Raw genomic sequence first — 17,438 nt, 5'->3', positions numbered from 1 at the left:
TATCAAACATATTCCATTTCTAACTTCACATTGCTCGAGTATAGGTTACTTATCATAACGAATTATATTAGCAAAATGCCTGTGCCACGTGATCGCTATGGTCGGTGTCAATCATTTTTCAGTTTATTGTCCCAGCTCTAGTGACAGCACAGCTAAAATTATGAGAAACAGCTGAGTCTGAGCATGGGAGAGGACAGAGATAGCCCTGGTGGTTGTAGAGACAAGTGTGTGTGTGTGTGGTCAGTGTATTAAGAGGCGAGGGGTGTGGGCGCCACAGGCTCTGGGCTGTAACGATCTGCTGGCCTCCCATGAGGGTTGAGAGCGTTCAGAAACAAAGCGCTGCTTACTTTGGGACCATTCCCAGGACATCTTTCCGTCTGGGCGTGCTGAAGATATCTTCAGGAAAAAAAACATAAGAAAGAACACAAAAGACGGCATAGAAAAACAGCACAAAAGGAGAGGCAGAGAGATAAATAGCTCTCCATTTCCTCATCAAGCTACAGAAGCCCAATAAATTCAAAAATCTTGGAATTTGTTTGAACGACTTAGTATCCCGTTTGAAAGGCTTAGGAAATATAACAATTGTTTATTTTTACTAAAATCGTTCAAAGACACTTAGTCATTCACACGATATAATTGTTATTTTGTCTAATTAAGCCTAATTTGTTATGTAGTTTGTCAGACAATGTAATGGTTGCTGCAACCATTCATTCACTGATTCCATCCATTGATATGATTGACACTTCTTTGATAGCCTAAAGCAGGGCTGCTTTTGAATACCAGAGCATGTAAGTGTGTGAGAGTGTGGAGAGAGGTGCAGGGAATAATTTAGCAGATAAAAAAAAATGCCCTCACTCCGGCTACAATTTCACTCTGATACTGCTTAGCCACAAGTGTTGGGCATGCTCTTCACAGAATATTTTGTTTCCATTATCATTATTTGTTTAATTAGGGCTATATGGTTGTAATTATTTAGCCTACCCAACCCACAATAATCTATATCTAGTTTATATTCTACATTCTAACATTAGGATAAAATCCAGACAGCTGTTGTTCTGAAAGAACTGTAAAATCTGGATCGATACACATCAGCTGGGCTAGACAATCGGGACCCTCTTTCTAAAATGATCTACCGCAATTGTTGCAACCCTAATTACTAGCCTATTCAACCTCTTTCATATCGTCTGAGATCCCCAAAGATTGGAAAGCTGCCGCGGTCATCCCCCTCTTCGAAGGTGCCACCCCCTAGACCCAAACTGTTATAGACCTATATCCATCTTTCCCCGCCTTTCTAAAGTCTTCGAAAGCCAAGTTAACAAACAGATCACTGACCATTTCGAATCCCACCGTACCTTCTCCACTATGCAATCTGGTTTCCGAGCTGGTCATTGGTGCACCTCAGCCACGCTCAAGGTCCTAAACAATATCATAACCGCTATCGATAAAAGACAGTACTGTGCAGCCGTCTTGACCTGGCGAAGGCCTTCGAATCAGTCAATCACCACATTCTTATCGGCAGACTCAATAGTCTTGGCTTCTCAAATGACTGCCTCACCTGGTTCACCAACTACTTCTTAGAGAGTTCAGTGTGTCAAAATCGGACGGCCTGTTGTCCGGACCTCTGGCAGTCTATGGGGGTGCCACAGGTTTCAATTCTCGGGCCGAATCTTTTCTCTGTATATATCAATGATGTCGCTCTTGCTGCTCGTGATTATCTGATCCACCTCTACGCAGACGACACCTTTCTGTATACATCTGGCCCTTCTTTGGACACTGTGCTAACAAACCTTCAAAAGAGCTTCAATGCCATACAACACTCCTTCCTTGGCCTCCAATTGCTTTTTAAATGCTAGTAAAACTAAGTCCATCACAGTGCCCTCCGTTTTATCACCAAAGCCCCATATACTACCCACCACTGCAACCTGTATGCTCTCGGTGGCTGGCCCCCACTACATATCCGTCGCCAGACCCACTGGCTCCAGGTCTTTGCTAGGCAAAGCCCCACCTTATCTCAGCTCACTGGTCACCATAGCAGCACCCACCCGTAGCGCACGCTCCAGCAGGTATATTGCAATGGTCATCCCCAAAGCCAACACTTCCTTTGGCCGCCTTTCCTTCCAGTTCACTGCTGCCCATGACTGATTTTCTTGGAATAGATACACCATAATATAAATCAATATAATTAAGCTAAAATATCATAAATAAAAAGGCCAGTATCACCTTCTTTTCATGAATAAAAGGGAATAAATAAGCTCAAACTGCAGCTGTGAAAGTATTTGCACACAGAAGTAAACCCCAACAAGCTTCACGTGCATTGTGCATGGAAAATGTGCTCTGCAAGTTAATAATAAAGACAGAAAAAAACAATCAATGTTTTGAAAAGCTACATATCAAATTAGGCATAATTAGACAAAAGAACAATTCTCGTTTGAACGACGTTGAACCAGATACTAACAATTTATTATTTCTTTTGACAAGATACTAAGTTGTTCAAACAAGATAATTCCAAGAGTCTACGCTAGTTTTTTTTTGCCTTGAAACGGAAGCCTGGAAGACCAAGCATTTTGGGTTGACGAACAGATTGCAGAGAGCTATTATGAGCCCTGGGACAGACACACACTACACAAACTTCGTTCCTCACTGCACCTCTCTGGGCAGGTTCCCATTGCTTGGAAGGCAGCCACGGTTACTCATTTATTTAAAGGGGGAGCTTAAGCTGATCCTAACGGTTATAGGCCTATTTCTATTTTGCCCAGTTAATCAAGTGTTGTAAAAAAACTTGTCAATAATCAACTGACTGGCTTTCTTGATGTCCATAGTATTCGCTCTGGTATGCGATCTGGTTTCCGCTCAGGATATGGATGTGTCACTGCAACCTTAAGTTCCTCAATGATGTCACTATTGCCCTTGATTCTGAACAATGTTGTGCTGCTATTTTTTTAATGGACTTGGCCAAACGCTTTTGATACGGTAGACCATTCCATTCTTGTGGGCCGGCTAAGGAGTACTCTCTCAAAGAGTGCAGTGTATAAAGTCAGAACATCTGCTGTCTCAGCCACTGCCTGTCACAAAGGGTGTACCCCGAGGCTCGATCCTAGGCCCCACGCTCTTCTCAATTTACATCAACAAAACAGCTCAGGCAGTAGGAAGCTCTCTCTCATCCATTTATAAGCAGATGATAGTATTATACTTAACTGGCCCCTCCCAGGATTTTGTGTTAAATGCTCTACAACAAAGCTTTCTTCAAAGGTCCAACAAGCTTTCTATGCCCTTAACATTAGTCTGAACACTTCCAAAGCAAAAGGTAATGTGATTTGGTAAGAAGAATGCCCCTCTCCCCACAGGTGTGATTACTACCTTTGAAGGTTTAGAGCTTGGAGGTAGTCACCTCATACAAGTACTTGGGAGTATGGTAGACAGTACACTGTCCTTCTCTCAGCACTCTTCTGTAAACTGGTCATCTCTGTATACCTGTCGCAAGACCCACTGGTTGATGCTTATTTATAAAACCTTCTTAGGCCTCCGTCCCCCCTATCTGAGATATCTACTGCAGCCCTCATCCTCCACATACAACACCCTTTCTGCTAGTCACATTCTGTTAAAAAGGTTCCCAAAGTGCACACTAAGAATTTGTTCTTAACTGACTTGCCTAGTTAAATAAAATAAACATGTGCGTGCACATTACAAAAAGGTTGGTCACTAGTGTTTCCCTCAATGAAAGACAAAGGTAATGTCCTCCCGAATGTGAATTAGAGGTCAACCTATTATGATTTTTCAACGCCAATACCGATTTATGGTGGACCAAAAAAGCCGATACCGATTAAAAAAATAAAAATGTAAAAAAATGTTTTTAAAAATTCGGGATTTTTTAAATTTGTAATAATGACAATTACAACAATACTGAATTAACACTTATTTTAACTAAAGATAAAACGTCAATAAAATCAATTTAGCCTCAAATAAATAATGAAACATGTTCAATTTGGTTTAAATAATGCAAAAACAGTGTTGCCATGTAAAAATGTATGCCATGTAAAAAAGCTAACGTTTAAGTTCCTTGCTCAGAACAGGAGAACATATGAAAGTTGGTGGTTCCTTTTAACATGAGACTTCAATATTCCAAGGTAAGAGGTTTTAGGTTGTAGTTAATATAGTATTTATAGGACTATTTCTCTCTATGCCATTTGTATTTCATATACCTTTGACTATTGGATGTTCTTATAGGCACTATAGTATTGCCAGTGTAACAGTATAGCTTCCATCCCCCTCCTCGCCCCTACCTAGGCTCGAACCAGGAACACATCGAGAACAGCCACACTCGAAGCATCATTACCCATCGCTCCACAAAAGCCGCGGCCCTTGCAGCGCAAGGGGAATAACTACTCCAAATCTAAAAGCGAGTGACGTTTGAAACAGTATTAGCACACACCCAGCTAACTGGCTAGCCATTTCACATTGGTTACACCAGCCATTAGGCTGATAGGCTTGAAGTCATAAACAGAGCTGTGCTTGCGAAGAGCTGCTGGCAAAACGCACAAAAGTGCTGTTTGAATGAATGATTACGGGCCTACTGCTGCTCAGTCAGACTGCTCTATCAAATCAGACTTAATTATAACATAATAACACACAGAAATACGAGCCTTTGGTCATTAATATGATAGATTCCGGAAACTATCATTTCGAAAACAAAACGTTTATTATTTGAGTGAAATACGGAACCGTTCGGTATTTTATCTAACGGGTGGCATCCCTAAGTCTAAATATTCTTGTTACATTGCACAACCTTCAATGTATGTCATAATTACATAAAATTCTGGCAAATTAGTTCGCAATGAGCCAGGCAGCCCAAACTGTTGAATATACTCTGACTCTGCGTGCAATGAACGCAAGAGAAATGACACAATTTCACCTGGTTAATATTGCCTGCTAAACTGGATTAGTAGTTATAAAAAACAAATCAATCCTAATCACTAGTTAAGATAAGTTTAATGCTAGCAAGCAATTTACCTTGACTTCTACTGCATTCGTGAAACAGGCAGGCTACTCGTGGAGTGCAATGGTTAGAGCGTTGGACTAGTTAACTGTGCGGTTGCAAGATTGGAACCCCTGAGCTGACAAGGTGAAAATCTGTCGTTCTGCCCCTGAACAAGGCAGTTAACCCACAGTTCCTAGGCAGTCATGGAAAATAAGAATGTGTTCTTAACGGACTTGCCTAGTCAAATAAAAAAGGTATCAAAAAATTGTGTTTACTTTAAATAATCGGAAATCGGCGCCCAAAAACACAGATTTCCAATTGTTATGAAAACTTGAAATCGGCCCTAATTAAAATCGGCCATTCCGATTAATCGGTCAACCTCTAATGTGAATACAGAAGTTTGGTTGTTGAAAATGTCCTGAGATGTGACGAGTCGCACCACCAATACACTGAACACCGAGTCCCCAGGCAGGAAGCCCATGATTGGTGGTGCGCATGTTGCTCCTGCATCCTCTTAGGCATACAGAAAATGGGCCTGGGGAGCTTAGAGAAGAGGCATCCATGAGGGGACGGAGGAAATATGTACAGTTTCCACCACCGGACGTTTACAGTAGAATATCTGGGAGTATGGTGTGTAAACTACCCCCCTGAACCCCCTCTCTAGATAGGTCCTCTCCTGGTGCTGAATAGAATTGATTGAGGGAGAATTGGGAAGGTTGGACATCAACGGTTGTGTCATATCATAAAGAAGTGGAAACGTCCACGCCGTCTGAGAAGGAGCTAGCTGCATCCCAATATGGCAACTGGAGTATGGGCGAGTGGGTGTGTCGAAAGGAAATTAGTTGGTGTCGAAAGCACTCCTCGGTAGGTTAGACTGTTTTAATTGAGCTGTTCTTTTTATCCTTCTGTTTCTTACCATGCAACTACCGTACATTGGGCTACCAATCATAAGAGTTTGGACTTCTGTTAAGCCAGAGGATGAATCTGAGTCGTATTTCCCTATTAGTTTAACACAAATAGTATATTTTTTGTTATAAAACTGACAATTGTTTATTTTTATTCAAAGTATTGGATTATGGCTGTACTGTTGCTTCATGTGTTGTAAGTAAGTGCTTACTGTGACCGTCACCCTGATATTGGCTACTAGGTAGTTACTCCCCACGCCTTTGACAGACAGGAGTGCTTGTCAAGGGGGAGCGAAAGGCACGGTGTCCCAGTGTTGTTGCCATTCATACCCTCCCCATAGAGTAGTAGACTGCATGTGCAGTTGAAGTCAGAAGTTTACATACACCTTAGCCAAACACAAAAAACTCAGTTTCAGAATTACTGACATTTAATCCTAGTAAACATTCCCTGTCTTAGATCAGTTAGGATCACCACTTTATTTTGAGAATGTGAAATGTCAGAATAATAGTAAAAGAGAAGGATTTGTCAGCTTTTATTTCTTTCATCACATTCCCAGTAGGTCAGAAGTTTACATACACTCAATTAGTATGTGGTAGCATTGCCTTTAAACTGTTTAACTTGGGTCAAGCGTTTTGGGTAGCCTTTCACAAGCCTCCCACAATAAATTGGGTGAATTTTGGCCACTTCCTCCTGACAGAGCTGGTGTAACAGTCAGGTTTGTAGGGCTCCTTGCTCGCACACGCTTCTTCAGTTCTGCCCATAAATTTCATATAGGATTGAGGTCAGGGCTTTCTATGGCCACTCCAATACCTTGACTTTGTTGTCCTTAAGCCATTTTCCCACAACTTTGGAAGTATGCTTGGGGTCATTGTCCATTTGGAAGACCCATTTGCAACCAAGCTTTAACTTCCTGACTGATGTTGCTTCAATAAATTCCCATAATTTTCCTTCCTCATGATGCCATCTATTTTGTGAAGTGGACCAGTCCCTCCTGCAGCAAAGCACCCCCACAACATGATGCTGCCACCCTCGTGCTTCACGGTTGGAATGATGTTCTTTGGCTCGCAAGCCTCCCCCTTTTCCCTCCAAACATAACAATGGTCATTAAGGCTAAACAGTTCTATTTTTGTTTCATCAGACCAGAGGACATTTTCCAAAAAAGTAAGATCTTTGTCCCCATGTGCAGTTAGTCTGGCTAACTGGCGGTTTTGGAGCAGTGGCTTTCTTCCTTGCTGAGCGGCCTTTCAGGTTATGTCGATATAGGACTCGTTTAACTGTGGATATAGATACTTTTGTAAATGTTTCCTCCAGCATCTTCACAAGGTCCTTTACTGTTGTTCTGGGATTGATTTGCAATTTTCGCACCAAAGTACGTTCATCTCTAGGAGACAGAACGCATCTCCTTCCTGAGCGGTATGACGGCTGCGTGGTCCCATGGTGTTTATACTTTTGTACTATTGTTTGTACAGATGAACGTGGTACATTCAGTCGTTTGGAAATTGCTCCCAAGGATGAACCAGATTTATGGAGGACTACAATTTTTCTTCTGAGGTCTTGGCTGATGAAGGTATGCCTTGAAATACAGTGGGGCAAAAAATGATTTAGTCAGCCACCAATTGTGCAAGTTCTCCCACTTAAAAAGATGAGAGGCCTGTAATTTTCATCATAGGTACACTTCAACTATGACAGACAAAATGAGAAAAAAAATTCCAGAATATCAAATTTTTATGAATTTATTCGCAAATTATGGTGGAAAATAAGTATTTGGTTAATAACAAAAGTTTCTCAATACTTTGTTATATACCCTTTGTTGGCAATGACAGAGGTCAAATGTTTTCTGTAAGTCTTCACAAGGTTTTCACACACTGTTGCTAGTATTTTGGCCCATTCCTCCATGCAGATCTCCTCTAGAGCAGTGATGTTTTGGGGCTGTTGCTGGGCAACACGGACTTTCAACTCCCTCCAAAGATTTTCTATGGGGTTGAGATCTGGAGACTGGCTAGGCCACTCCAGGACCTTGAAATGCTTCTTACGAAGCCACTCCTTCTTTGCCCGGGCGGTGTGTTTGGGATCATTGTCATGCTGAAAGACCCAGACACGTTTCATCTTCAATGCCCTTGCTGATGGAAGGAGGTTTTCACTCAAAATCTCATGATACATGGCCCCATTCATTCTTTCCTTTACATGGATCAGTCGTCCTGGTCCCTTTGCAGAAAAACAGCCCCAAAGCATGATGTTTCCACCCCCATGCTTCACAGTAGGTATGGTGTTCTTTGGATGCAACTCAGCATTCTTTGTCCTCCAAACACGACGAGTTTAGTTTTTACCAAAAAGTTATATTTTGGTTTCATCTGACCATATGACATTCTCCCAATCTTCTTCTGGATCATCCAAATGCTCTCTAGCAAACTTCAGACGGGCCTGGACATGTCCTGGCTTAAGCAGGGGGACACGTCTGGCACTGCAGTATTTGAGTCCCTGGCGGCGTAGTGTGTTACTGATGGTAGGCTTTGTTACTTTGGTCCCAGCTCTCTGCAGGTCACTCACTAGCTCTCCGTGTGGTTCTGCGATTTTTGCTCACCGTTCTTGTGATCATTTTGACCCCACGGGGTGAGATCTTGCGTGGAGCCCTAGATCGAGGGAGATTATCAGTGGTCTTGTATGTCTTCCATTTCCTAATAATTGCTCCCACAGTTGATTTCTTCAAACCAAGCTGTTTACCTATTGCAGATTCAGTCTTCCCAGCCTGGTGCAGGTCTACAATTTTGTTGCTGGTGTCCTTTGACAGCTCTTTGGTCTTGGCCATAGTGGAGTTTGAAGTGTGACTGAGGTTGTGGACAGGTGTCTTTTATACTGATAACGAGTGGAGGACAGAGGAGCCTCTTAAAAGATGAAGTTGCAGGTCTGTGAGAGCCAGAAATCTTGCTTGTTTGTAGGTGACCAAATACTTATTTTCCACCATAATTTGCAAATAAATTCATTAAAAATCCTACAATGTGATTTTCTGGATATTTCTTCCTCATTTTGTCTGTCATAGTTGAAGTGTACCTATGATGAAAATTACAGGACTCTCTCATCTTTTTTAAGTGGGAGAACTAGCACAATTGGTGGCTGAATACTTTCTGCCCCACTGTACATCCACAGGTACACCTCCAATTGATTCAAATTGTGTCAATTAGCCTATCAGAAGCTTCTAAAGCCATGACATCATTGTCTGGAATTTTCCGACCTGTTTAAAAGGCACAGTCAATTTAGTGTATGTAAACTTCTGACCCACTGGAATTGTGATACAGTGAACTATAAGTGAAATCATCTGTCAACAATTGTTGGAAAAATTACTTGTGTCATGCACAAAGTAGATGTCCTAACCGACTTGCCAAAACTAGTTTGTTAACAAGAAATTTGTGGAGTGGTTGAAAAGCAAGTTAATGATTCCAACCTAAGTGTATGTAAACTTCCGACTTCAACTGTATGTATCAAGGTGACAGCTAGATGTTTATCAATATTAGTTATTTGTGTACGCTGCTATCCTAACTGAAATAAAAATGTGATCCTTTTTGCTCCGCCACGTTAGCTCCCGCCAGGGTCACAACCGTGATACCCAGTAAGAAACACTTCAAATTGGCAGGCACGTCAATACAACACCAGTGCACTGGTCGCTGGCTTAGCGACACGTTGTGCAGCCCAATCAGCCACGCAAAACAGCTTTGAGAGGCAATACATCTGCCCAATTAGCTGACTCATTTTCATACACCCACTTGCCATATTGGGCTGCAGCTACCTAGAATGTCTACAGAAAGTATTCAGACCGCTTGACTTTTCCTCATTGTTATGTTACAGCTTTATTCTAAAGTGTTTTAATCTACACACAATACCCCATAATGACAAACCGCAAACAGGTTTAGAAATGTATTAAAAAAATAAAAAAAACTGAAATACCTTATTTACATAATTATTCAGACAATTTTTTGAGACTTTAAAATTGAGCTCCAGTGGATGCTGTTTCCAATGATCATCCTTGAGATGTTTCTACAACTTGGGAGTCCACCTGTGGTAAATTCAATTGATTGGACTTGATTTGGAAAGGCACACACACCATTCTACATAAGGTCCCACAGTTGACAGTGAATGTGAGAGCAAAACCAAGCCATGAGATCGAAGGAATTGTTCGTAGAGCTCCAAGACAGGATTGTGTCGAGGCACAGATCTGAGGAAGGGTACAAAAAAAAAAATAGTGCAGCAATTAAGGCCCCCAAGAACACAGTGGCCTCCATCATTCTCAAATTGAAGATGTTGAGAACCAGCAAGACTCTTCCTAGAGCTGGCCGCCCAGCCAAACTGAGCAATCGGGGGAGAAGGGCCTTGGTACGGGAGGTGGCCAAGAACCCGATGGTCCCTCTGACAGAGCTCCAGAGTGCCTCTGTGGAGATGGGAGAAGCTTATAGAAGGACTTATTTTCAGTGGCAGGGACTGGGAGACTAGTCAGAATCGAGGCAAAGATGAACAGAGTGCTCAGGACCATAGACTGGGGCGAAGGTTCACCTTCCAACAGGACAACAACCCTAAGCACACAGCCAAGACAAAGCAGGAGTGGCTTCAGGACAAGACTCTGGATGTGGATCGAGGGAATGACGAACAGAGCAAAGTACAGAGAGATCCTTGATGCAAACCTGCTCAGGACCTCAGACTGGGGCGAAGGTTCACCTTTCAACATGACAACGGCCCTAAGCACACAGCCAAGATAATGCAGGAGGGGCTTCAGGACAAGTCTCTAAGTGTCCTTGAGTGGCCCAGCCAGAGCCCGGACTTGAACCTGATCGAACATCTCTGGAGAGACCTGAAAATAGCTTTGCAACAACGCTCCCCATCCAACCTGACAGAGTTTGAGAGGATCTGCAGAGGAATGTGAGAAACTCCCCAAATACAGGTGTGCCAAGCTTGTAGCGTCATACCCAAGACACGAGGCTGTAATAACTGCCAAAGGTGCTTCAAATTATTGAGTAAAGGGTCTGAATACTTATGTACAGTCGTGGCCAAAGGTTTTGAGAATGAAAATTTAATATTTGTGTCACCAAGTCTGCTGCCTCAGTTTGTATGATGGCAATTTGCATATACTCCAGAATGTTAAGGAAGAGTGATCAGATGAATTGCAATTAATTGCAAAGTCACAAAAATGGCTTCACAGGCAAGGATATTGCTGCCAGTAAGATTGCACCTAAATCAACCATTTATAGAATCATCAACTTCAAGGAGAGCAGTTCAATTGTTGGGAAGAAAGCTTCAGGGCGCCCAAGAAAGTCCAGCAAGTGCCAGGACCATCTCCTAACGTTGATTCAGCTGTGGGATCGGGGCACCACCAGTACAGAGCTTGCTCAGGAATGGCAGCAGGCAGGTGTGAGTGCATCTGCACGCACAGTGAGGTGAAGACTTTTGGAGGATTGCCTGGTGTCAAGAAGGGCAGCAAATAAGCCACTTTTCTCCAGGAAAAATGTCAGGGACAGACTGATATTCTGCAAAGGGTACAGGGATTGGACTGCTGAGGAACTGGGGTGTAGTCATTTTCTCTGATGAATCCCCTTTCCGATTGTTTGGGGCATCCGGAAAAAAGCTTGTCCAGAGAAGACAAGGTGAGCGCTACCATCAGTCCTGTGTCATGCCAACAGTAAAGCATCCAGAGACCATTCATGTGTGGGGTTGCTTCTCAGCCGAGGGAGTGGGCTCACTCACAATTTTGCCTAAGAACACAGCCATGAATAAAGAATGGTACCAACACATCCTCCGAGAGCAACTTCTCCCAACCATCCAGGAACAGTTTGGTGACGAACAATGTATTTTCCAGCATGATGGAGCACTTTACCATAAAGCAAAAGTGATAACTAAGTGGCTCGGGGAACAAAACATCGATATTTTGGGTCCATGGTCAGGAAACTCCCCAGACCTTAATCCCATTGAGAACGTGGTCAATCCTCAAGAGGTGGGTGGACAAACAAAACACCACAAATTCTGACAAACTCCAAGCATTGATTATGCAAGAATGGGCTGCCATCAGTCAGGATGTGGCCCAGAAGTTATGAGGTCTTGAAAAAGAAGGGTCAACACTGCAAATATTGACTCTTTGCATCAACTTCATGTAATTGTCAATATAAGCTTTTGACACTTATGAAATGCTTGTAATTATACTTCAGTATTCCATAGTAACATGTGATAAAAATATCTAAAGACACTGAAGCAGCAAACTTTGTGGAAATTAATATTTGTGTCATTCTCAAAACTTTTGGCCACGACTGTATATGTGATATTTACGTTTTTTATAAATTAACACAAATGTCTAAAAACCTGTTTTTGCTTTGTCATTACATTGTCGATTGAGAAAAAAAACGATTTAATAAATCTTAGAATAAGGCTGTAACGTAAAATGTGGAAAAAGTCAAGGGGTCAGAACACTTTCCGAACGCACTGTATACTTGCACTGTCTGATATCCATTCAAGAGCCTGGCCTAAGTGGATGAGGGTGGCTTACTGTGCTCATCAGTCTTGTTCTTCCCCCAGTGCTTCCTTTCTCGCCAAGGGTCACGTTAGAGTTCAGAAATCTGCATTTTGAGCGCAAACCATAAAAATAAAAAAAAATGGTGTTTTAAACCATTTAAATTGTATTATATTCAAAGTATTTTTTTATTCAATGGAGTGATCAGGCTCCTGCAACTACATTTTTTGTTGACAGAAAATACATGACTGCGACAAATTCGGCAGAAAACAGCTTCATTTTCATTAGCTGTAGGGACTCATGAGAAGTACAACGCCATTTGGCTAGATGCCACAAGTAAAGCCAGTCATTTCTTTGCAAAAACTCAGCACCTCAATTATATTTCTAATGTTTATCATAGAAAGAACGTAGCCAGCTACATTTCCAAAATATTTTGCTTTAAGTTAATAGTAGATTTTACCAGAGAAAAAGTAGGTTACACTGAGAAAAGTACAGGAGAAAAAAGTAGAGCGTTGTCTAAATTCTCACTCAAGTGGAGATGTAACTGAAGCACAATATGAGTCTGATGCAGAGCAGAAAACAAAAATGCAGCTAAATGTTTACGCATATTTTATCCTGTGTGAAAAACGTAGAATTCTGCATTAATGTCCCCTCCCACCCCTGCGATATGAACCATGCCCTCTCTGCCTCATACAGTACACAGCATAACACAAAATTCTCTGGGCACAAACACCAGATCTTCGTCAGGCAACAGGAACAACTTGTATGGTGTGTAAAAAAAATATGATAAACAATAAAAAAAGATCTAGGGATAGGCTATTCCATCAGCATTATACTATGGATAAACCCTAAACTTTCCAAGTGTGTTGAAACCACGTGTTCAAGAAGCTTTTAATCTCCATTTAAAAAAAAGGCACAAATGTGTGAAAAAAAGTGTACCCAATAATTGGGTTAATAAGTCTTATTGAACTTACCTGGACTACTTCTATTCCTCTTTTCCTGAAAGACATAAGAAAAAATAAATCAAAATACATTCACTCATTATTTAAACATCAAAACGTGGAGGTGGGAAAGAGCGAGCACTGCCGAAACGCCAACAGATTAACTGGACAACTCTGCAGACATTAAAACAAATGCACTTTCTCCTGCAGTGTTACATATTACAACAGAATAAAAATACACTATTGTGTCACCACACACCAATTTATGTTCTAGCATTCTGTAGTGGCTCCCAATCGTATGGGGAATCTCACACCATCAAAAGATTATGGACATCAAGGGCAGAGATGGTCAGCAAGGAAACCAAGATAGAAAGTGCATGCACCCCCCACCACTTTAAGGCTTTAAGAGTCCTGAGTTTGTCTCACAAAACATACTGAAAATGGCATAGGGCTACTCAACTGTTCCATTTATGCATGTAGTGGATAATACTAAATCTAACTGATTTTGGCATTATTGTTTCAATTTAGCACACACACGGTAAAACTTAATTCTGGGAATGTAAACCACAGTGGCATAACATTCAAGAATAGAATATGTTATAGGAATTCATAAATATATCGCTGTTAAGGTCAAATAAGCTCCATCTGCTTTAGTCTGGGAGTCCAGGGACAGTCTTAACTTTTGAAGGACATTTATAAAAAAATATAAAAAAAAGAAAAAAAAGTGGGTTGCTAGGCAACGTGCAGACAGTCTACAAGAGAGAAATACTCAGTGGCGTTTGTGCAAGAGACTTCCAGCGGTTCTAACATAATAAACCACAATGTTCCTCTAAAAGACTTGACAGTCTTTCAAATCCACCTCAGTCTGCCCAAACAAGCAGAAGTAGTAGCGGATGTTTTCCTTACTTATCAAAAACGAGTGATGCAAAGATCTTAGGGGTCATCAAGTAGTGAGAACATGCAAGTCCAACTAATCTGAACATACAAACATGGGTGAGAGCATGAACACTAGGCTATGCGCAGTGTTTCCTATACATATAAATATTTTTAAGTGTTTTGGGTGTCCGTGGTGCCCCCCGCATAATTTTTATGTAGCCTCCCGAGTGGCACAATGGTCTAAGGCACTGCATCGCAGTGCTAGCTGTGCCACTAGAGATTCTGGGTTCGAGTCCAGGCTCTGTCGCAGCCAGCCGCGACCGGGAGGCGCACAAATTGGCCCAGCATCGTCCGGGTTAGGGGAGAGTTTGGCCGGCAGGGATGTCCTTGTCCCATTGCGCACTAGCAACTCCTGTGGTGGGCCGTGCGCAGTGCAAGCTGACATGGGGTCGCCAGGTTTACGGTGTTTCCTCTGACACATTGGTGCGGCTGGCTTCCGGGTTACGTCGGCATTGTGTCAAGAAGCAATGCGGCTTGGTTGGGTTGTGTTTTGGAAGAAGCGCGGCTCTCGACCTTTGCCTCTCCCGAGTCAGTACGGAAGCTGCAGCGATTGGATACCACGAAATTGGGGAGAAAACAGGAAAAAAATTACATAATGGTTTATGAAAAAGGAATGAGAAGCCCCAAAAAAAATGGCCAACTGAAATAACCTTATAAAAAAACCTAAAATAATAATTCCAAAACATAGGCCAATAGCCCAGGGGTAAAACAACAAACCCTACTACACCAATGACTTGCCAAATCCTTACAAGAACACAGTTGCACCCAGGTCACAGCCCCATGGTAACAGTAGAGCAGCCATTCACTGATTTACAACAATGTGGATATTTAATACTGCAGCTGGCCCGTTTCATGGTGTGTGAATGGGGTCATTGGTTTCATTCTAGCTCTCATATTGTTGCCTGGTCCATGCGTCGAAAGGAAAGGAGGGAAGATTAATAAGGCAAGCAGAGTTGCCAAGACCAAGCTTTTTGTTTGGGCTTGACACACGAGGAAGTAGTTGATAGTGCAGGGTGATGTCGGCTTTTAACTCTCTCCCCTACAAATCACACATTTAAACAAAGTCAAACAAAAGCTCACGTGCACACACACACAAGTTCATGTTCACAACAAATTCTCCATCAAGCCAATAGGATGGCAGGAAGGTGAGAGGTCAGGGGAACACTAATCCAAGAAGAACATATCTTTATTCAGTTCACCTGTGTGTGCATCCAGAGTGAGAGATCCCCCTAATCCTGTCCTGACAGGAGGAAGTGACAGAGCTTCCCTTGTGTCCAGAGGCAGGGGGTCCAGACAGTAATTTCATTTCCTTAATAAAAGGTAAACAGTTCTGCCAGCTTATGGGCATTATTAAAGCAGGAGTCCTTTACGCCAACAGCGTCACCACACCTCATCTCTGACCAGCGGGGATCTCCCCCACAACCAGCTGGCCCAGACAACTCTCCACGACCATCTCCATTTTGGAACACTCAGTGTCCCAGATGCACTCTTGTGAGGAGGGCTGAATAGAGTCTAGGCAGATGTTGGGGACAGACATACTCTACTGGCTAAAACAGACATTGATCTAACACTAATTACTGTGTGTCATAAACCTTTTAGGTGCATATGAAAATAAACGTGGTTAGTATATAACTTCAATTAAACATAGCAATTAGTGACTAGGAGACTGAGCCAATCTTGTTAATGTCTAAAACTACCACAATTTGATTTCCCCTCATGAGGGTGAGCATGGAGCTTACACCTAATGTGTAACACACCCAATGGTAACGTCAACACTGGAGAGCTAACTTTATAATTCCAATGTCACAGAAATGTTGCAGTACAGTTGCAGTGTCCTGCACCGTGTGCGTGCAAATGACAACACATTGTTTTTTACAATACAGGAGCAGAAGTAGATAACAAGGATGTTTCATCTTTCTTCTTCCTCTTCAAATAAGACCTTTAATATTTTCCCAAGAAGTACACTGCAGGGAAAACCCACTACAATAGAAGAACTAGGAGAGACTGAGCAGAATAGCTCACCTGTCATCAGATATGAGGTAAAAGTGATTGTGTGACAGGAAAATGAAACCAGACAGGAATTCCTAGACACATTTTCACTTTGTCAAACTGAAATTATACTCCAGGCCATTGCCCGCAACATGAACTACAGCTAGCAGCAACAGTGAAGGGTGAGTATGTTAGGCCACCGCCACCATGCACATTCCAAACCAACAATTTGTGGAGTAGACAGTAGAGCAAGGAGGTAACCCGCCACCTACTACTACATGAAACAAGTTGTTCCTGTCACTTTCCTGAACTATATTTTCCAAGAGAGTAGGCAAGACTCAGAACATTTGATTGTTCCTACAACTAATCCAAACCCATCCCTGGCCTACACACACCAGCCATAACAGCACCTCCCTATAGCCTACGTAGTACACCTGAGCCATCCTCCAGAGGAAATATTTTGGTTGGAGTGTTATGAAGAGATTAAAAATGTTTGGTGGATTACATTGTCATAATCTGTGCTGGCTCAATCGGGTTGCTTATCAGCCTTATGAGGTGAAAACCATTCAGGGTTCGTACACTGTCAAGTCAAATTCAAGTACTTTAATGACTTTTTCAAGCATTAATATTTATTTTCAAGGATCATCCATTTGTAATAGTTCCTATTATGCAATTGTTTCTAGTTCCCAACAGATGGCACTATATCACCACAACCGCATAAAAAATAAAATAAACACTCTTCATCACTACCTTGCATGTTCTACTCAATAATACATGTTGTTTCCCTACTTATTTACCTCAACTTTGGGAACCACTGTACTACTAACCTCTCCCTGTTTGCTTCAACACTTCCTCTCTCTGTGTATCTGCAGCCTGACTCACCACTGTCTGTCTTACTACTCTCTATAAAAAAAAAAAGGTATTTGTATTATGAGAACTTATCATTTGATTATAGCTAGCTTAAATTTCAGTTAAATGCTCCTGCCGAGGTCAGGCTCCGTTCAACATTAGCTTCTAACTTTATCCTTCTAATCAGCCAAGAGTATTTTATTTAACTAGGCAAGTCAGTTAAGAACAAATTCTTATTTACAATGACGGCCGAGGAACAGTGGGTTAACTGCCTTGTTCAGGGGCAGAACGACAGATTTTTACCTTGTCAGCTCGGGGATTCGATCGAGCAACTTTTCAGTTACTGGCCCAACGCTCT

The 17,438-nt window shown here is 42.0% G+C and overlaps 1 protein-coding gene across 3 annotated transcripts in view; it reads right to left on the bottom strand.

Moving 5' to 3' along the window:
- itpk1b (inositol-tetrakisphosphate 1-kinase b) overlaps nt 1–17,438 on the bottom strand; it is a 59,694-nt gene that overhangs the window by 37,506 nt on the left and 4,750 nt on the right. For all 3 annotated transcript variants that reach the window (XM_021584932.2, XM_021584931.2, XM_036962621.1), the window contains one exon: nt 13,340–13,364. In XM_021584932.2, coding sequence (XP_021440607.2) covers nt 13,340–13,364 — 25 coding nt within the window. The remainder of the gene's footprint in view (nt 1–13,339; nt 13,365–17,438) is intronic.

This window comes from Oncorhynchus mykiss, chromosome 25, assembly GCF_013265735.2.
Source record: "Oncorhynchus mykiss isolate Arlee chromosome 25, USDA_OmykA_1.1, whole genome shotgun sequence".
NCBI classification, from domain to species: Eukaryota; Metazoa; Chordata; class Actinopteri; order Salmoniformes; family Salmonidae; genus Oncorhynchus; species Oncorhynchus mykiss.
Note: the sequence above shows the minus strand (reverse complement) of the source record. Positions and strands in the feature narration are given on the sequence as shown.